At 40.1% G+C, this 19838-nt stretch overlaps 3 protein-coding genes across 5 annotated transcripts in view; 1 reads left to right on the top strand and 2 right to left on the bottom strand.

Annotated features, from left to right (window-relative positions):
- The first annotated feature begins 571 nt into the window (after positions 1 to 571).
- On the top strand, positions 572 to 12383 carry ephx2 (epoxide hydrolase 2, cytoplasmic). Its single transcript, XM_024289103.2, has 18 exons — positions 572 to 762; positions 5133 to 5211; positions 5283 to 5445; positions 5531 to 5721; positions 5794 to 5916; positions 6011 to 6082; positions 6158 to 6253; positions 6682 to 6760; positions 6840 to 6874; positions 6946 to 6972; positions 7038 to 7123; positions 8074 to 8185; positions 8805 to 8879; positions 8944 to 8986; positions 9061 to 9163; positions 9253 to 9322; positions 11780 to 11860; positions 11934 to 12383. Exons 1-18 carry the CDS (start codon positions 635 to 637, stop codon positions 12072 to 12074), a joined length of 1704 nt encoding a protein of 567 aa, XP_024144871.1. The 5' UTR covers positions 572 to 634; the 3' UTR covers positions 12075 to 12383.
- Positions 12384 to 12398: 15 nt separating this feature from the next.
- plaat1l (phospholipase A and acyltransferase 1-like) lies at positions 12399 to 16934 on the bottom strand. The gene is made up of 5 exons (XM_024289224.2): positions 16307 to 16934; positions 13300 to 13429; positions 12983 to 13071; positions 12746 to 12910; positions 12399 to 12654 (listed from the first exon to the last, which is right to left on the bottom strand). The coding sequence occupies exons 1-5, from the start codon at positions 16313 to 16315 to the stop codon at positions 12589 to 12591; spliced, it is 459 nt and encodes a 152-aa protein (XP_024144992.1). The 5' UTR covers positions 16316 to 16934; the 3' UTR covers positions 12399 to 12588.
- A 1068-nt stretch (positions 16935 to 18002) lies between these two features.
- The window catches only part of LOC112156773 (zinc finger protein 513), a 9535-nt gene continuing 7699 nt past the window's right edge, over positions 18003 to 19838 (bottom strand). For all 3 annotated transcript variants that reach the window (XM_024289122.2, XM_024289124.2, XM_024289123.2), the window contains exons 6-7: positions 19096 to 19283; positions 18003 to 19023 (exon numbers count right to left, since the gene is read on the bottom strand). In XM_024289122.2, coding sequence (XP_024144890.1) covers positions 18430 to 19023; positions 19096 to 19283 — 782 coding nt within the window. In that variant the 3' untranslated portion in view covers positions 18003 to 18429. The remainder of the gene's footprint in view (positions 19024 to 19095; positions 19284 to 19838) is intronic.

The following is a 19838-nucleotide window of genomic DNA, read 5'->3' as shown; positions in this document are numbered from 1 at the left end:
CTTGCTTTAGAGTAGGGGTCTCAAACTGGCGGCCCCAAAGTAAATATTTTTTGGCAGCCACCTTAATGTGAAAACTTAATGTCTACTAAGCATGATTTTCTGCCTGTCCATGCTTCTTTGGTTATAGCTTTGTGATGTTTATTCTTACTTCATTTTAAAAGTTTGTATTTGCTATTGTCGTTGAATCTGGTCGTCAGAAAGGTCCTTAGCAACAGTTGCTAGCGTCGTTAGCTCCTTTTGTTTAACATGACATACAGAAGACATTGCTTAGTAGTGGATAGACATGAACAAATGTTCAATAAATTTGTTCATTAGACATAGACAATGGACGCAAAATCATATTTTTTGGCACAAATGTAACGTCCGAATGGCCCAACCTCAGCCAGACTCTGCCTTCAGTGACCCCAAGGTAAATTAAGTTTGAGACCCCTGCTTTAGAGGCACTTTAGGTAAAAACTGTCACTACTTACCACACTCTCCAATACGGCACGAGAGCGTGATAAAAAACGTCATTTTCATTGGAGTGGGCGTTTAAAAATGATGTTCCAGCACCCCCTGGTGGTTGGGAGGTGTCCCTGCATCATGGGTGGGCGGAGCAGAGTAGCCGGAGAAAAGCGCCTCCAGCCCGAACAACATGCTGAAGCCTGGTAGCAGAGTCATGGCGGAGAAGAAAGCGGTGCTCTTCAACTTCTGGGGGGTCGTCGTGCCTTCCAAACCCGACGGTGTTTTCCAGAAAGTGGAGGAGCGACACAGCCTGCCCGGGTGAGAGGCGACACCGTCACGCGCCATTAAGAGACAGACGGGCACGCGACAACAATAACTGAGCTGTTCATGCGGAGAGGAAAATTTATTCAAACTTTTAAGGCTCTGGCTTAGTTTAGTAATTTAAGGGAAAAAGTAAATGTAGTATCGTGTTGGCGTAGCTGCGAGTTTTAACTGTGGACTTTGGAAGCTGCTGCCCTTTTCTTTTAGTGCTGTTGTGTAATCTTTAAAGATGGGGTAAAGGTGAGGTTAAAGCTGGGTAGTTTTGGGTTTCCCTGTGCCTGTCCCAAGCCCGGGTAACACACACAGGGTTCTGTCAGGAAGGGTAAAACTCTCTGTCAAAGCAAGTGTGTGGATATGCCAAAAGGTGAACAAACACCTGTAGGACTATCTCTAGTCATACATTCTCAATGTGAGAGGTTTAGAACAACAGATTTGCTCTAAATCTGCAGGATTGTTTTATTTTTTTATTTAAAGCTGAAAACGACAACAAAATAAAAGTAATGCAAACACAAAGATGGTAAAATCAGTCAAAATTGTTTTCAACGGCAAAATCAATGGTTATTAACTACAAAAATAACCTTTGATTAACTGAAAGAGACCTACAGTTAACCCCGTGCTATCATAATTTTTAACACGTCAGGATAAAACAAGTTTACACAAGTTGGCATTCTCAATTATGAGACTGTGACAAAGGTTGTTTGTTTAAAGGAGAACTCTGATGACTAAAACCCAATCCGAATTCTACCCTCCTCCCTACCTCCACATTTTAGCCACTCTCTGAATGCATTTTCATTTTCAAATTCGATATTTCTAATTGCATTATGGTACAGATTTGCTAAAGAACTTTTTGAAAATGAAATGTTAAATACCCTTTCTTTATCATTTTAATTAAGTTACAGAATTAGCGACGTCTAAGAAGAAAATGAAAAAGCCATTCAGAGAATGGCTTTTTCATTCTATTTAAGAGACAAGTAAGGCCGGTACATTGTGAAAAAGAAAAAGCATTTCCAGTATTGACTGCCTCCGCTTGGTGGGTTGCCTATTAAAAAAAATATTTAGGACACCCTTAGCACTACAAATGCCCCTAGAACCGGAGGGGTAGGGAGAAGGGACGAATTCAAATTTGGCCTATGACGACGACAATAGAGGACCAATTAACGGTTAAATCAGGGGCCTGCAGCCTGAGTCACATGTGGCTCTGAAACAGTTGAAGCAGAGTGTGCATCACTCCACCAAGCTCCTGACTATAGCACCCATAATGCTCCATCAATGTTTCAAGCTAGGGAGCTGTGTTGTTTACCAAAGTTTATAAAAAGTAGGCCTTATGGACAAAAAGTATGGCAAAGGTCACTAAATTAGCTGAGATTTAATTTTAATTTGTCCGATCTACAAATTCTGGCTGAGATGCACCAACAGCAACACAATAAATTATACTGTTTTTTTCCTTATAATTACTGTGAACATCAAACTACCTACTACTACATTTGATGCATTGACATGATGTGCAAGATGTCTTTTATTTTGAAAGGAAGTCATATGACTCTCAAAAGTTAGAAACATTTTCTTATTTTAAAGAAAAAGATTATTTTAATTTAATTATTCTATGTTATCAATATAAAAATGTACATGTGTTGACTCTTGAAAATTTACTGATCTAATGTTTCAAATGAGCAAAAAATACAAAGAACGAATTGAAACTTTGATGTTTTCTGTAACAATTCTCCTACAGTGTAAATGTTCATATTTAAAGCTACTTATCTAAACTTGAAATACGTTTACCCTGCTTCCCATCACACACAGGGATACTGTCTAACTCTAGCTCCACGGTTGACGTTCTTTGAATAACTGTAACTCTTCACCCATTTACACAATCAGCATAATTCCAGCAAATTCTGAAGGACAGAGAATCAACTTTGCGCCATTATGTAACACTTTCCAACGTACCGCACAAAACTGATGAAAAGCCATTTTTCTCTGTGTCAGAGCCTGCTTATTCACGTTGATTTGCATAAACCGCCAAGAGTTGCGGTATGTCAAAGAGCCAGGGTTACAGTCGTGGCCATAAGTTTGCATACTCAAATTATAATTTTGTGGTCAGTTTTTGTAGAACATGAATGATGACACAAACACTTTTTTCCACTCTTAGTAAGTGGCCGGGTGAAGCCAAAAGAGTTGATCTTTTTTAAATCATATTAAAAGAAACTTCCCAAATGACTCTGTTCATAAGTGTACACACCCCGTTGACTTTGTTCTGTCAACATGAACCTTTTATTCAAAAAGGTTTGGATGACAGTTAGTCACCTGTGACTCGTTTGCCAGTAATCAGTGTGTGAGGACAAAAAGTCTTAGTTTCTGGGCTCCCAACAGACCCTTCAACCAGTGCTGCACTGATATTTATGGATTAAGAGCTCTGAAAAGATCTATGGACAAAGGTAACAGAACTGTAAAAAGCAGGAAAGGGATCTAAGAAGATATTGAAGGAACTGAGTATACCAGTCATCAAACTTTGTTCAAGAAGTGGAAGTGAGGAGTTCTGTTGAAACCAAACCACTGTCAAAAAAAAAAAAAATTGTCACAACTGCCAGAAAAATTGTTAGGGATACAAAGAAAGAAACACAAATAACTTTAGCTGTGATCCAGGACTTATTGGAAAAACTCTGTTGTGGATGTTTCAAGATGTACAGTAAGGAGACACCTGAAGAAAAATGGGATGGCCAAGGCGCCAAAAGAAAACCTTTTTGGATAAAAGTCACAAAATAGCTCACTTAAAATACACTAAATAGCACAGAAACAAGTCTACAATCTTCTGCAACAATGTAATTTGGAGTGATGAGACCAAAGATTAAACCTTTTGGCCACAAACACATTTGGAGAGGAGTCAACAAGACCTATGGTGAAAATAACACCAGTCCTACTGTGTAACACAGAGGTGGATTGCTGATGGTTTGTGAATCTGTAAGCTACAAAGACACAGGAAATTTGGTCAGAATGGGACACACTAGGACACTCAAACATGACAACGATCCAAAGCTCAAGGCCAAGTTGACCTGTCATTGGTTCCAACAGAATAATGTGAAGGTTCTGGGGTGGTCGTCTCCTGACATCAATATTATTGAGCCACTCTGGGGAGATCTCAAATGGGCATTTCAAAGCAAGACAGCCCAAGAATTGAAAGGAACTTGAGGTTTTCTACCAAGAAGAATGGACTATTTTATCATCAGAGACAATAAAGAACCTAATCTACAATGACCACAAGAGACTTCAAAGTGTTATTGATGCAAAAGGAGGCAATACAAGGTATTAAGAATCAGGGTGTGTCAACTTTGGACTTATGATGATTTAAAAAGTATTTGACAATAAATGCTTAATCTAGAAACTATGAGTGGGGAAAAAGGTCATATCATTCATGTTCTCTGGAAAATGGCCTAGAATTGATAATTTCTTCCAGGGTATGTAAACTTATCAGTATTTTGTTGTCACTGGTGACATCTCTGTCATTAAGGGGTTTGTTTTACTCACTGGGAGCGCATGAACCACCAACCCTTCGGCTGGTAGATAACATTTATTGATGCCTTTTCCTGCAAACGTTTATAAAAGCGTTTTTTTACGTCTTTAGCTAAAATGAATACAGTTGAATCTAGCAAACGTATTGAACTAAACAGGTCTCAATAAAGAGCCTTGCGGGACACCTTTTTAGTATAGGCCCTATCCAAATTCTTCCATTTTCCCTTCCCCTTCATTTAGCCCTCCGAACGGAGGGTTATGAAAAATAATGTCTCATAATTCGGACGTCACTACCGTTACCAATAATTGCTGGTCAGCTGGTGTTGGCGCGGAGCTTCCAGCGCTTAAATATGCATATTAACAGCAGTTGTATAACTCTAAAAAGTTCATGCTAGAACAAAAGTAATCTTCTGGGCTTCAGAGCGCACCCACTTGAAAAAAAGTGCTTCTCAGTGCGACCCCACAGAGGACTTTGGATGCTAGGAGGGTCAGATTACAAAAAAAATAAAATTGCAGAAGCACTTACAATAAATAGGTCCCTACAAATGGAGGGAAGAAGGAGAAGGGAAGAATTCGGACTGGGCCATAATGTTTAACCCTTTAACACTGTAACTTTAGCTCCAGTGTTGACATTCTTTTGACTACCATGACTCTTCAACCGTTTCCGACCAATTCTGAAGCAGTGCTGAAGTTGTGCTGTTATGCCAAGCCGATAGGAAAAGATGTGTCAGAATCATTAATAAATGATTAAGGAGTTATGATAGGTCAAAGAGTGTGTGATATTTATTGTCTCCAGTGTTAAAGGGTTAAAGTATTTACTTCTCTATAGATAAAAACATACTTATTTTTCCTTAATTTCTCAGCGGTTCTCTGTCCAGCATCTACTCTCAGACCGATGGCTCCCTCAGGCGGGCGGAGCGTGGAGACATGCCTCTTTCTGAGGTGGGTGTAGTCGAGGCGCCATGTCCGGTCACCTCAGTTCTTGCTTCAATTGGTTGTTTTTTTTGGTCTAGATGCTCCCAGCGTTAGAGGCCGAGTGCGTGAAGGAAAGTCAGGCCAAAGGCGCGGCGCTGCCGTCTGATTGGTCCATCAATGGTGTGCTAAAGGAGATCAGGAAGGAGATGATGAACGTCAGACACGCAGTATTGAAGACTGCCGCAAGCCTGCGGCGCAGTGGTAGAAAAAAAAACATAAAAACAGCTGTTTTTAGCTTAACAACCACATTCTTTAGACGTTTTTATTCTTGAAATTTGATCTGCAGGCGTTCTAACCGCCGTGCTAGCCAACCACTGGCTCGACGATGTCAGCGACGATGATACTTCAGCCCGCCTTCTCTGTCTGCTCGGTGGCCATTTTGATCTGGTCCTTCAGTCCTGTCACGTAGGCCACAGGGTCCCAGAGCCTGACATGTTCAGCGCTGGTCTGCAGCAGCTTCGAGTGACGCCCCAAAACGTACGAGAACTAAATTTTTAATTTTATTTTATTTAATTATCTATTATAAAGCTAGTTTTCATCGTGCTTCAGGCTCTGTGGGTCGATGCGGGTGAGGCGGGCGTGAAAGCGGCCGAGGCTGCGGGGATGAAGGCCGTCCTGATGGAAAGTCTGGATGCAGCCCTGGAGAAAATCTCTGAGTTCACAGGAGTTAAGGTGACTGAAGATGTTTTTATTTTTTTAACCTAGTAATTATTGCCGGTTTACTCTACTTTTACCTAACCAATGCTTCAACAAATTGATTTTTCAGGCAGAGGAGGCCGAGAGTCCCCCGCCGTTCTGCGGCCCTGACGAAGTCTGTCACGGATACGTCACCATCAGAGTAATGACGGGAATCACGGTTGGTAGCTCCTTAAATCGGGATGAAGCAGCTGAGAGTTTTTTCTTGGTGTTGCAGACTGGTGTGCGGACTCACTTCGTGGAGATGGGCTGCGGTCCCCCCGTTCTGCTCTGCCACGGCTTCCCTGAGAGCTGGTACTCGTGGCGTTTCCAGGTGAGCTCCACTCCGATCATCTTTAGATCGGTTTTAAGTGTTCCCAGTGATTTTTTACTTATGATTATGCCATTTTTAGCCAAAATAATTTAAAAAAAGGTTGTTTTCTAGGACATAGTTTCTGCAGAGCGGCAGGAGTTCATCAGAAATTTGCCTCTGATTTGTGGGCGGGACTGTTGGCGCAGGGTAACCCCGCCCCCGTTCCCTTTTTCCGGAGAGATACATCATAATGAAACAAATCAGGGAATTCATACATCAAAAATACGATCTTTCTTAAAGTGTATATTTCATCTGCTGCAGATTCACAACAATTTGAATAAATAAATACTCCGAAATGCAATTTTAGGCTAAATTTTCTTTAAAGATGTCCTCTATCATGACAGAAATGCCAGAAGAAGATGTTAAAAACACAATTTTGTCTCTGGTAGATCCCTGCCTTGGCAGCAGCGGGCTTCAGGGTGTTGGCGTTGGACATGAAGGGATACGGAGAGTCAACGGCGCCCCCTGGTGTGTGAACACCAAACATGATACATTTATTTAATTGTCTTAGCTGCAAAATTAAAAAAAAATCTAATTTGTTTGACAGACATTGAGGAGTTTTCTCAGGAGCAGCTTTGCAAGGTATACAACTGTTTTAAAAATCTTTTTCCAACATGTTTAGATAAAAAACTAACACTATTCTATTTGATCAGGATTTAATTACATTCCTGGACAAAATGGTGAGCAGCAGCACAATGCACAGCAGCCTGATCTGATCAGGAGCTGAGTCTTGGTTCCCTCCCAGGCGATTCCACAGGTCACCCTGGTGGGTCACGACTGGGGTGGAGCCCTGGTGTGGTCCATGGCCCAGTTTCATCCAGAAAGAGTCAGGTGAGCCTAAGAATACTCAACAAGAGCACACCAACTCAAAAATGAGTCAGCACTTTGTACTATATAACAAAGTTTGGTTTGAATTGATTTGGTTTGATTTGGCTTGGCCTTGCTTGGCTTGGTTTGATTTGATTTGATTTTTTTGTCTGATTTGATTTTGTTTGGTTTGATTTGGTTTGATTTTTTTTGGCATGATTTGATTTGGTTTTGTTGTATTTGGTTTGATTTTGTTTGGTTTGATTTGGTTTGTTTTTTTTTTTATTTGGTTTGATTTTGTTTGGTTTGATTTTTTTTTGTTTTTATTTTTTTATTTGGTTTGATTTTGTTTGGTTTGATTTTTTTTGTTGTGTTTGGCTTAATTTGGTTTGATTTTTTTTGCTTGTTTTAATATTGCTTGGCTTGGTTTGATTTTGTTTGGTTTGATTTGGTTTGTTTTAATTTTTTTTATTTGGTTTGATTTTGTTTGGTTTGATTTGGTTTGTTTTTATTTTTTTTATTTGGTTTGATTTTGTTTGGTCTGATTTGTTTTTGTTGTGTTTGGTTTGATTTGATTTTGTTTTTTGTTGTTTATTTTTATTTCATTTTGATAGAACACAAAAATACTTTTATAATACTCTTGTCTTTAGTGAAAATAAAAAGGGACAGAAAGAAGAAAACTTGTCTCTGCCCCATTTAACTAAATTAATCAATCATTCAGATCTATCTCTTTGTCTTTTGACAAAAATCGAGAAACAAACAATAAGAACAACAAAAACCAAAATGATAAATAACATACAATAAGCCAGATAGACCTTATGATTCACATAATTCAAGCATTTTTTTAATGTGAGGATTTTATTAGGTTTGGTTTGATTGGATTTGATTTGATCTGCTTTTGTTTGGTTTGGTATGATTTGGTTTGAATTGGTTGTGTTTGATTTAATTTGATTTCCTGTCCTGTCTGTCTGAAGGGCTGTGGCGTCTCTCAACACGCCTCTCTTCAAAGTGGATCCTTCTGTTCCTTCTTCAGAGAAGCTGAAGGATATTCCCATCTTTGACTACCAGCTGTACTTCCAAACTCCTGTAAGTCAACCTTTTGAAAATAAAAACAACAATTTTTTAGGAAGTTTTTGTTTCTAAGGAAAAATAGGTAAAAAATTATGCAACATGTAGAAATATTTGGATCAACTTCTTAATGACACAGGAGGGTTTTAGGTGAACCAGAAACAAAGATAACTAAACAACCAGGGATGCTTATCCCAGCCTGCACACTTCAGACAGTAATATCTACGTGTGGAGCAAAGAAGTCGCTGGAGAACACCAAGGATTACCCGCCCCAGACATAGAGAGTCTGATTAGATCATCATTCTTGGCCCTAGCAAAATCCTCAAGTGTTATAACTACCTGACGTGACTTTTATGGTCTAACAAATCCTGTGGAATATGTTTTTCTAAGTTTCCACCAATCCAAACAGAAAGTTTTTCCAAGTTCCTGACCATAGAAGTTCAAGAAGTACAACCTGTTGGGTCTCAACGGATTTCTTAATAGTTTCCCTCTCTCTCTAAGGAGCTTATAAAGCCAAGTTTAAACAAGGACATTTGACCCAAATGCTAAACTGACTGGATGAATATTAGGTAAATATTTTGGAACAACAACCAGAGCAGAGGTACTGGTAGTTAGGAGGACTTCTCTGGTCTTACAGGGTGTAGCAGAGGCAGAACTGGAGAAGAACCTGGAGAGAACCTTCAAGATTTTCTTCTCCCGCAGCAGTGAACGGGTGAGTACAGAACACACCAGCGTAAACTCTCAGTGCTAGAAGAATCACGTGATGTTTCCCTCAGTCGAGCCGTCCTGCTCTCAGCACCGCCGGAGTCCGCGCTCGAGGTGAGGCTATCTGCTGAAGTGCATGTGCACGTGTTTGGATGTTACCTGAGCCTGGTCGGTGTGGTTCCTCACAGGAGGGCTGTTCGTGGGTCTGCCGGAGGAGATTCCTCAGAGCTCCATGCTGACCCAGAGCGTCCTGCAGTATTATGTCAGCCAGTTTGAGAAGTCGGGCTTCAGGTGGAGTGTCTTCTTACTGCAGCATGAGAGCGATCTGTCACCTTCCAAACATTTGAAACTCTGATTTTTCTTTATTCAATATCTGACAGAGGACCTTTGAACTGGTATCGGAACGGCCACGCCAACTGGAAATGGTCGTGCTCCCAGCCCACCGGGAAGGTTGGTAAAACATCCATGAATCAGAAGAAATAAAAACCTTAGGTTTAATCAAATTTATAGTAAAATTGTTAAAATGATTAAAATCTGCAGCGAATGTACAGAATCTAAAAGTGAACTTTATTTAAGTTTTTTTTTAAACTAGGTGAGAACCATCTCAGGCGATAAAATCTAATTTTGTCCGTCCAAAAGGGACCCAAAATCTACCTTAAGTTGTGTGCGTTGTTTCCTGCAAAGCCTGTTTGACATGAATACCATCTTGAGCGAAACACCTTACTGTATTTTCTGCTCCGGGTAATGAGTCGCGTTGTCAATGAATAGTCTCTTTTGGAATGTCAGAAGTGCTTCAAGCAATGAGGGACTTTAATCGAGACAAACGAGTCAGAAATAAGTCTGTCTTTCAGTTACTTTGTTAATGGCGTCCACAGTAACTCTAGAACTAGTTTGTGACACTCTTCATGTTAGCCACGTCAGAACCAATCACCTCTTCAAAAGCCCTAGCCCTGCCAGAAGCGTTAGCAACGTTGGAAGCATTCGCTACTTTAGAAGCGTTGGTTACTTTTGAAGTGTTAGCTACGTTTGAAGCGTTAGCTACTTTAGAAGCGTTAACTAAGTCGGAAGCATTAGCTACTTTAGAAGCATTAACTAAGTCGGAAGCGTTAGCTACTTTAGAAGCGTTAACTAAGTCGGAAGCGTTAGCTACTTTAGAAGCGTTAGCTAATTTGGAAGCCTTAACTAAGTCGAAAGCGTTAGCTATTTTAGAAGCGTTAGCTTCATCGGAAGCATTAGCTACTTTAGAAGCGTTAGCTACGTTCGAAGCGTTAGCTACTTTAGAAGCATTAGCTACATTGGAAAATTCGCTACTTTAGAAGCATTGGCACAACGGAAGCGTTAGCTACGTGGGAAGCATTAGCTACTTTAGAACCGTTAGCTACGTTGGAAGCATTAGCTACTTTAGAAGCGTTAGCTTCATGGGAAGCATTAGCTACTTTAGAAGCGTTAGCTACGTTCGAAGCGTTAGCTATGTTGGGAGCGTTAGCTACGTCGGAAGTGTTAGCTACTTTCGAAATGTTAGCTTCTTTTGAAGCGTTAACTACGTTAGACGCGTTAGCTTCTTTAAAAGCATTAGCTTCTTTACTAGCGTTATCAAAGCTGAAAGCCTTAGCCTTGTCGGAAGCTTTTTCGTCAAACCTCGTCGAAAGTGTTAGCTACATCGGTAGTGTTAGCTTTGTCTGAAGCGTTAGCTACTTTTGAAGCGTTAACAAAGTTGAAAGCCTTAGCCTTGTCGGAAGCTTTTCCGTCAGAAGTGTTAGCCTCATCGGAAGCGTTAACCTTGTCGAAAGTGTTAGCTACATCGGTAGTGTTAGCTTTGTCTGAAGCGTTAGCTACTTTAGAAGCGTTATCCACGTCAGAAACATTAACCACGTAAGACGTGTTGGCTACGTAGAAGACGTTATTCACATAAGAAGCGTTAGCCACTTCTGAAGACTTGTCCACGCCGTTGAAAGCATTAATCCCACTGGAAGTGTTAGGTTTGTCAGAAGCGTTAGCCACTTTGAAAATGTTAGCTTTGTTGGAAGCGTTATTCACCTGTTTTTTTTTTTTTTTTTAACTAAGGCTTTTAACTGCATCTTAAAGTGCAAAACGTAGGTAATTGATTTTCGCATCTTTGGAACATTTTCAACCCACCAGGAAAATAACCTTTCTATTTAAGTTTTAAAGTCATTTAAGTTTTAAAATAGTGCCACAAGGAGGCGGGGCACACTTGGGTCACCCTGGGCCGGGCCCTCAGCCCGGATAAAACGCAGCGTTGTGTCAGGAAGGTCATCTGACGTAAAACTCTGCCAAACCACCTCTGTGAACCACTCTGTGAAAGCTGATTTGCTGTGGCGGCCTCAGAAGGGATGAGCATTTAAAGGGTAACCAAACCCTAAATCAACTTGTTTTTGGTTGTTGACATGTATAAATGGGGCTTTAAAAGTGCTGTCTGTTGGTCATTGCCAAATTTTTGACAAATTAAAATAAACTTGTTTAATTCTTGACAATATAGTCTAAAACTGTCTGTGTGCTGCCCCCTACAGGTTTAAATGAGGTATTACAGTTGAAGTTCGTGATTGGTCAAACCATGTAATGGTAACAGTCCTGTTCCTGAGCCCCACCCCTCTCAAATTTCGGCTGTGGGCGGAGTCAGTCTCCAACTTCCCTGTTTGGTGACCCTTTATGTTTTAAAGCTGAACGTCAGATCAGATCAAAGTTAAATGACGAGTTTAAACAGAATCAATGCAGAAATACACATTTTTTTAAATGTTTGATAAAGGTGACCCCAAAGTTTTTGAGGAATATGATGTTTCTATGGAGACCCAAAAGGGACAAACTTCAAACTACGGGCCTAAAAGTATACAAAGGCGTAAATGTTCTGTTAGTAAAGTACTCCTCCTGGTTTTTGTTTTGTTCTCAAAGCTGCTGATGCCGGCGCTGATGGTGACCGCAGGCAAGGACTTCGTCCTGCTCCCGGCGCTCTCCAAAGGCATGGAGGACATGGTAGGAAGAGAGAAGCCGCGGGACGAATCCGATCCATTTTCAAATGAATCGTCTGACGCTCATTTCCAACCAGATTCCCAACCTGACCCGCGGACACATCGAGGAATGCGGACACTGGACGCAGATGGACAAGCCGGCAGAGACCAACGACATCCTGATCGGGTGGCTCAAAGAGGTTCACCAGAGGGCTGCGGGGGTGGCTCCTAAACTTTAAGAAGTAGGGGAGGGAAGAGATGGATGCTGGGAAATCTGGAAGAATGGGGAAAAATGCTACAAATATGAAGACTAGAACACAGGAAGGAATTTGATTGTAAATAGTTTGATAGAAAGACATTTAGAGGGTAATTGTAGAAATGTTTAGTCTAATTTCATTAAACTTTCACAATAAAAGCCCTAACTTTTTTTATTAAACAGTTGGATTTAAAGATTTCCTCCCGGAAAAAACACAAGTTTTAATGATTAAAAAATGCTAATTGTCTGCAGGGAAAATAATCAAATAAAAACAATGAAAAAAACTCAGCAAGTTAAAAGAGTTTGCTTTTATTTTGGTGAAGGTTTGGTTTCTATCTTGTATTTAAAAAAAGAAGAGAGATTTACAATAACACAAAGTCAGAAAAGAGAATCATCATAGTAATAAAAATTAAGGATAAGACTTAAAAAAGTAAAGTAAATAAATGTTTTGGAGGTCTTAAATCCAGGCGAGGGCGCCCTCTAGAGGCAGAACCGGCTCACAGCTTCCTCTCCATGAACAGCTTCTTCCAGGCGGGCATGACGTGTTTGTAGATCTTCTCTATCTGCAACACACAGCAAATTTTGTCCGTTTTCGGCTAAAAGTGCCGAGTCATGACCCACTGAAAAAAGCCGCCCAGCTCGCCCTCCGCTGACCTGCTCCGACCTCTTCACCCCGTATCTGAAGAGCGTCGCCTGGTGCTCGCTGTTGTGGAAGAGGATGTCGAAGGTGACGGCCTGGCCTATCATGTCGTCGATGGCGGGCTTCACGGCGCCGTGGAAGTCCCTGGGCGAGTGGGTGTCGTCCATCATGTTGTTGACCTGCGGCAACACGGCGGTTTGAGCGTGAACGGTCTTCAAGTGTCGCGTCGTTACGTGTTCTGCCAGAGTTACCCTGTACTTGGTTCCCAGCAGCTCCAGAGGATCCAGCTTGACCTCTGACCTCAGAGCCCGGCCAAACAGGGGGATCTTGGTGTCTGCATCTGGAACACAAGGAAGTTTTCATGTTTCTGAAAATGATTAAAAAATAAAAGAGGATTTAGATGATAATTGTGGTAATCTGGAATGAATGAAGAGTGTTTTATTTTGAAAAATTCAATTTATCAAGGTGTTGAGAGTCACATTTTCATTTTTTAACTAAAAAATAATAATCTGATAGCATATATGTGACAGTTAATGATAAATTGAATAAAATAAATAAAACACCGGACCTCGACTGGTCAGGTGAGCGACGTACGGAACGCCGTCCCTCTCGCCGTAGTACACGCCAAAATGAGAGAAGAACTTGTTCCTGGGATACTCCACGATGTCCCCCGGGAACAGTTTGGGGTGGGAATTCTTCTGAAGACAGAGAAAGACGGAGGATTCAGTCAACAGCGTGACCTTTGCCCTTAGAGGTGCTTTGTTTGTATTTATTAAAAAAAAAAAGTTTTTTCTTAAATCAAAGTGAAGCCTCAAGAGCTGCATCAACAATAACGTAACTGTGACTTTTTAATTGCTTGCACCTTGAGTTTTATTATCTTTAAATTCTACTGTTTTGGGTTTTTCTAACCCAGAAAAATATTCAAAAATTTTACGTTTTTATTTTTTATTTTTTTTATTTTAAGATGCAATATTTTTTTCACAATAAAAGCCTTTTTATAAGACTTTTAGGCCAATTTTATTCACATTTAGCTGTAATTTCATTCGTTTCCCCTTTTTCAACATATGTATTTTTTCTGTCCCAAATTTAAAAATGTTATTTAACTTCATTTAGAGATTATACATTTTCATCACATGAAGTATTTTTTAAAAAATTAACATCATGATTATTTTTCCAGGTCAATTTTATACACTTTGAGTTGTAATTTTTCTTTCTAATGCTGTTTTTATTTTTTAAAAAACTTTTTTTTCTCCAGAAAATATTCAAACCTGAATTTTTACACTATATTATCTAAAGATGTTACATTTTTATCACATAAAAAGCCTATTTTGGGGGAGAATATGTCAAGTTTATTACTGTAGAGATGAACAAAACTACAGAGCAGACCAGGAAAACAACAACAGAGGGCCGTGATTTTATTTTCTTAAATCTAAATTAAATGTAATATTTCTTCAACAAACTATGAGATATACTTGAACATATTTAAAGGAAAGCATAGAAGTGAACATCACAAATAAAACCTGGACTTATGGCACCAGGCAGTATCTCAGGGTAATTCTATGGAAGCGAAGAAATGCCATAAATACATTGTATTTCATTTTTACATTATTTCAAAAGGACATTTACATTTGTATACTTTTATAAAGTAAGCATATCTTCTTTTTTAAATTTCCTGCGTTAAGCTACCTTCTGTAAGGTTGAATACAAGTGGGCGGAGCTTACCCAAGTGTCAACAACAAAGACTTTACTCATTGTGTTGGTTTGAAATGACATCTATATTCACAAAAACGAGAAATAAAACTTTAAGAGGGTCAATTTAGGGAAAAAAATTCACACAACACCAATAAAACCAATAAATCATAAAGATTTTTCCTTTCTAGCTATAATAAAACAAACATTATTAGAGAAACTGAAAAAAATAGCTAAAAAAAGGTAAAATAAGGTTAGCAAAAACAGCTAGCATGAAGCTGAAAAAATACCTAAACTTCAAAATAGCCTTAAAAAACTGAAAAAGCATAAATTAGCCAAAACCGCTAGCATGTAAATATGAGCCTAACTCAAAACAACCTAAAAAAACTTTTTTTAAAAAAAAGCATAAATTAGCTAAAACAGCTAACATGTAGCTGAAATATTAGCCTAACTCCAAAATAGCCTAAAAAACTGAAATAAACAGTCTAAACTAGACAAAACAGCTAGCATGTAGCTGAAAAATAGCTAAACTTCAAAATAGCCTTAAAAACCTTAATAAAAGCCCAAAAAGCTAGCATAATGGCAACTTTTAAAACTTTAAAACTGTAAAATTTTAACGTAATTATGAATAATAAACATTCAGGAATATTCCAGAATAAATAACTTAAACCTTAAATAACTTTCAACATTTTACTCTCCATAAAAAAATATTTTTATCAAAATTATACAAGTTAGAAACAAGAACAAGATAACATCGGGCCATTAATAACAATAAAATAAAATGATCTGGAGGGCCGGATCCGGCCCCCGGGCCTTAACTTTGACACATGAGGGTTAAGGGATGAAAACCATTAAAAAATGTCCAAACTTTTTCTATCTGTAGATTTTAAAGATTTTAACAATTGTAGTTGTGAAATTTTTCCAAACTTTTTAGATTTTCACTCTACAACATTTCTGATGCAATCAAAGTGACATTTTACAACCAATGTTTTCAAAGAGCAAAAAAAAAAAAAAAAAATTCTAACAAATAATTTGAAAAAAAGCTTTAAAATTATGACTTTTATTAAGCAGTTCTGCCCAGATATTTCTAATAAAACCAAATTAAGCTAATTGTTTACAGTCTGGCTACAGTGGTGACAAATAGACTACAAGTCATGTTTTTTTGTAGAATGTATAAAGTTAAATTCCTGTTGAAAGTATTTTAAGTTCACACACAAAGTTTTGCATTGGCAGAAAAAAAGTGAACATCCGTACAAGAAAATTGCATGTTTAGAATAAATGTGTTTGTATTAGTAAAAGACAGATTTATATTTGAAATAAAAAAAACAATAATGAAAGTAAATGACAGATTTTCAGCTGTTTTTTAAAAGTTTCGCACACTAGAAAAACATTTTCTGTCGATCCACATAGCAGCACCATCCATCATGAAATCGTTTAGCAATTTGATTGGATAGTGAGAGGTGACACGTGCTGATTGGTTAATAACTCTTGTTTAAAGACTGTTTGTGTTGTTTGTAGAAACATGACAGAAAACATGTTTGCAAAATATAATTACAGCTGTAAATGATTTTTTTGCAAATGCACAAATTTCATTTACAGATGCAAAACTTTTCTAAATACTTTCGAATTGACTGTAAATTTATTTTTATTATCTTTTTGACAAACCTGTGCTCCAAAAACAGTCAAATAATCATTTTTAATTTAAATTTAATTTCTAGTTTTAATGTGTTTGTTTTGCTTCTTAAAAAATATACACTGGTGAAATTGTTTTTTTAAATTATTTTCTAAAAAAAAAAAAACGTTTTTCAGATCCAACAGGTAAAAATAAAAAGCCAAAAACAAAAAATATGACAAATGAAAAAGCAAAAATGATAATCTGTGCTCACCAGGCCCATGGATGGAGATGTTGACAGCGGCTGCCTCGTCTTTCCTCAGAGAATAAACGCCCTGACAGGAACCCGCCTGCTTTACATGAGCGCCGCCGTACCCACGTGATGACGGCGCTCGTCACAGTCGACTAATCTTACCCATCAGCCCTCACCACACCTCCATCTTTAACCTCGTTTTCTCCCCACAGTTTTCTCCGGATCAATCTTTTATGTCTTTTTAGTGTTTTAAAGAACCATCGTGGTGTCACCATGGTGTCATGGTGGTCATTCGGCGTGACCCCCCCTCTTCTTTCCACCCATGGGTGTGGGAGCAGGTGTTTCCTCAGCAGGAGGCCTGAAAGAGGAAGTCGTCTTTTTTTTTATTATTTTTTTTTTTATGAAGTCAGAGATGAGGAGGTGTGAAGAAGACGACGAAAGAAGTCTAGAAGACGTCGGGTCATGAACCCGTCAGATTTGACTCGCAGCGTTCCTGGTGGTCTTCAAATTATGGTGAAAAGATGCAACTGGCTTCTGAGTCGGGGCAGGACTGTTAGTACACAGTAAGCCCACCCCCACTTCCCGCCACCCATCTGTTTACACTCAAATGTAAGTAATGACTTTTTGTTGTAGCATGACCTTTTTAAAGCCACAAAAACAATCTTGGCATGTATTCTCTGAGTGCTAGCAGCTACACGCTAACCTAGCTTACCGGTAACTATTGATGACATCATCAAGTGGGAGTTTCGTCCAAATTATAAGTCACTATTTTTCTAAAACTCTCAGTTTGAAAGGGGGAAAATTCAGATTCGGCCTAGCTGTAGCGGTGCAACAAAAATGGCTACCGCTAACAAATGAGAGGGCGTGGAAGGAGCCTGAACGAGTGCAACGGTTGTTTGGCTAAACTCAACTCCAGAGTTGGACTACCAATGATGCAGCTTTCCAGCTTGGAAGCAGAATATTCGTGTTTTTCATGGTGGACGAGCAAATTAAACTATTGACTGTATATAGAGAACTGGACTGAGTTGCCCCTCCCTTCTTGTGTTCCTAACAGTAAGTACCTGCTGGAAGCAAAAATCCAACAGACTTCTACAGAGAAATAAGCTGCTATTATTCAGTCAGTCATTCTATTTGTCATAATTCTTGATCTGATCCTTTTTTTTAACGTTCTTGCTAATGCTAATGCTAATTTTTTCCGTTTTTTTCTTTTTATCGCAAGTTACAAACCGACTAATCAGATGCCTCAATGTTTTGACTAATTAATAATTTTTTCAGTTTTTTAAGCTAATTTAGACTTTAGCTAATATTTCAGCTACATGCTAGTTGTTCTGGCTAAAAAGCTTTTTTTTCCGGCTGTTTTGGAATTTTGCTAACATTTCAGCTCCATTCTAGCTGTTCTGGCTAACTTGGGCTTGTCCGGCTTTTTATTTTTAGGCAATTTTTTTAAGGCGTTTAGCTAATATTTTAGCTGGCTATCAGCTTTAGCATTTTCAGCTATCATCAATAGCATCTTTAGCTGCCAAATCACAATGCTAGTGTGAATATATCGAGTTTTTATTTAGTTCAAAGCTAATGATTGCTAAGATGTTGACTATTAAAATAATGGTTTGTGGCAGCACAAAGTGTGTTCGTTAAATGTTTGCTGGTGTGTTTTGGATCTTGGACTTTGGTGTGATTGACTTCAACACTCCTAATTTAGAGGAAGAAATAATGAGACTCCAACAGACATTTTAGCTTTATTAAGGCTGGTACATCATGAGGTAGCCACTCAATAGCATGAAGCTGGTTTTCTTAATCTGTCACCAATATTTAAAGAATTTCAATCCCGTTTTTTCACGTCAAAAAGTTGCAATACAAAAAGTAAAAACATTTATCTTTCCGGCTTGCTGATATATCTTAGTGGTTAAGCTTAGCTAGTATTCGGGACGTCTTCGTCGGCTAGAGGTGTCACTTCTGTCCTGTCCTTGAATCCAGTTTAAAAATATTGATCATCTGTTGAGAAAATAAACTGTATTTAGCTGAGTTTATCCATGGCGAGGTCTTAAACTCATGAAGGAAGGCCTCTCTGTAGCGTCAGTGCAGCAGTAAAGTCCGTCAAAGGCACCTGAGATTCTTTCATCACCGCGCAGACGCCTGCGGGGCGTCTATGTGCGTTCCAGTCCCTGACTCTGGCCGTCGGGCGCCCCCTTGCCCCAGCTCAGCCCGTCCACGGGGGCGTGCTTGTCCCAGCTGTCCGTGTTGTGCCCGTGCTTCCTCTGGTGCCGCTTGTAGTTGTCCCAGTGGCCCGTGGTGTAGCCGCACTCGGCGCAGGCGTACGGCTTCTCGCCCGTGTGGCGCAGCATGTGGCGCTTCAGGTTCATGCTCTGGTTGCACGAGTAGCCGCAGATGCTGCAGTGGAAGGGCTTGGCGCCCGAGTGGATGCGCTCGTGGCGCCGCAGGTTGGCCAGGTTCCCGCAGGCGTAGCTGCAGGACGGGCACTGGTACGGCTTCTCGCCCGTGTGGACGCGCATGTGGCGCTTCAGGTTGTCCAGGTGCGAGGAGCTGTAGGCGCAGCAGGGGCAGCGGTGGGGCTTCTCCGAGGAGTGCGTGAGGGAGTGGCGGGCCAGGTGGTTGGGGTAGTGCGACAGGAAGGGGCAGTGGGGGCAGCGGTACAGCTTGGCGCTCCGCCGGGACGCCCTCCGAGCGCGTCGCCGGGACTCGTCTTTGGGGAGCAGGTCCAAGGAGCAGCGGCGGCACACCTGAAGGGTACAGCGACAGCAGTGAGCGACCGGCGTCGTCATGGAGACGGCCTTCACATGTACTCATCATACCTGTGCGCCATCAGACTCCGCCTCCCCTTCGCCTTTGTCCCCCTCCAAGTCGGCCTCCTCCAGAGTGAGGCCGCAGACGCGACAGCAGAGGGGGAAGAGGAGGACGGGGAGCGGGCCGGAGGCGGCGCTGAAGCTCCCCAGCGTCTGCAGATAGTCCTGGGAGACGCGCAGAGTCAGGTCTGACATCACTGCAGAACACAGAGAGGTGTCAAGTGCTGGGATTTGTTATTGTAGTTTGGGGTTGGACCTTGGTAGTCTTAGTTTGAGGGCTTTGTTTATTTGTTTTCCTTTTTTTTGTTTTTCATTTTGTCTGTCCTTGGTTGTTTGAGTGATATTAAAATTGGTTTGATGATTTAAGATTGTCGTGTTTGTGATTCATATGCAAAAAATAAAGAAGTAGAAAAAACAGTAAGAGGGCAAATACTTTTTCGCACCACCAGGAAAAAAAACCTAGAAATGTCTCTTTGATCAGGCGAGCACCACTCCTACCAACCTCTTTTTGTTTTCACCTCTGTTGCTACTAAGCTCCTCCCACTTTCCTTCAAACGCTCAAACCGAACTCTTCCCGTTTCACTCAGAAACTTGGACGTCGCCTAAAACCAACAAAGGTTGGTATGTTGACCTTTCAGCCTCTAAGCTCAGCTGAGGTTGATTTAAAGTCAAACTTCCTCTTTTTTTCTTCTCTGTCTTTCTTTTTTTCGACGAGGAAGATTTCCCCAGAACTAGAAGTAAAACTGAACAGT

Source organism: Oryzias melastigma, linkage group LG2 (genome assembly GCF_002922805.2).
Source record: "Oryzias melastigma strain HK-1 linkage group LG2, ASM292280v2, whole genome shotgun sequence".
Classification (NCBI taxonomy): domain Eukaryota; kingdom Metazoa; phylum Chordata; class Actinopteri; order Beloniformes; family Adrianichthyidae; genus Oryzias; species Oryzias melastigma.
Note: the sequence above shows the minus strand (reverse complement) of the source record. Positions and strands in the feature narration are given on the sequence as shown.

Excerpts from the sequence above, each read along its gene's own strand:
- ephx2 (XM_024289103.2), top strand. The coding sequence starts at position 635 with ATGCTGAAGCCTGGTAGCAGAGTCATGGCGGAGAAGAAAGCGGTGCTC. Across the intron at positions 6,761-6,839 it reads AGAGTCAACGGCGCCCCCTG|ACATTGAGGAGTTTTCTCAG; the intron begins GTGTGTGAACAC and ends TTTGTTTGACAG. Across the intron at positions 9,164-9,252 it reads TTTGAGAAGTCGGGCTTCAG|AGGACCTTTGAACTGGTATC; the intron begins GTGGAGTGTCTT and ends AATATCTGACAG.
- plaat1l (XM_024289224.2), bottom strand. Across the intron at positions 13,072-13,299 it reads CGCTCACCTGACCAGTCGAG|ATGCAGACACCAAGATCCCC; the intron begins GTCCGGTGTTTT and ends CTTGTGTTCCAG. Across the intron at positions 12,911-12,982 it reads TGCTGGGAACCAAGTACAGG|GTCAACAACATGATGGACGA; the intron begins GTAACTCTGGCA and ends GTGTTGCCGCAG.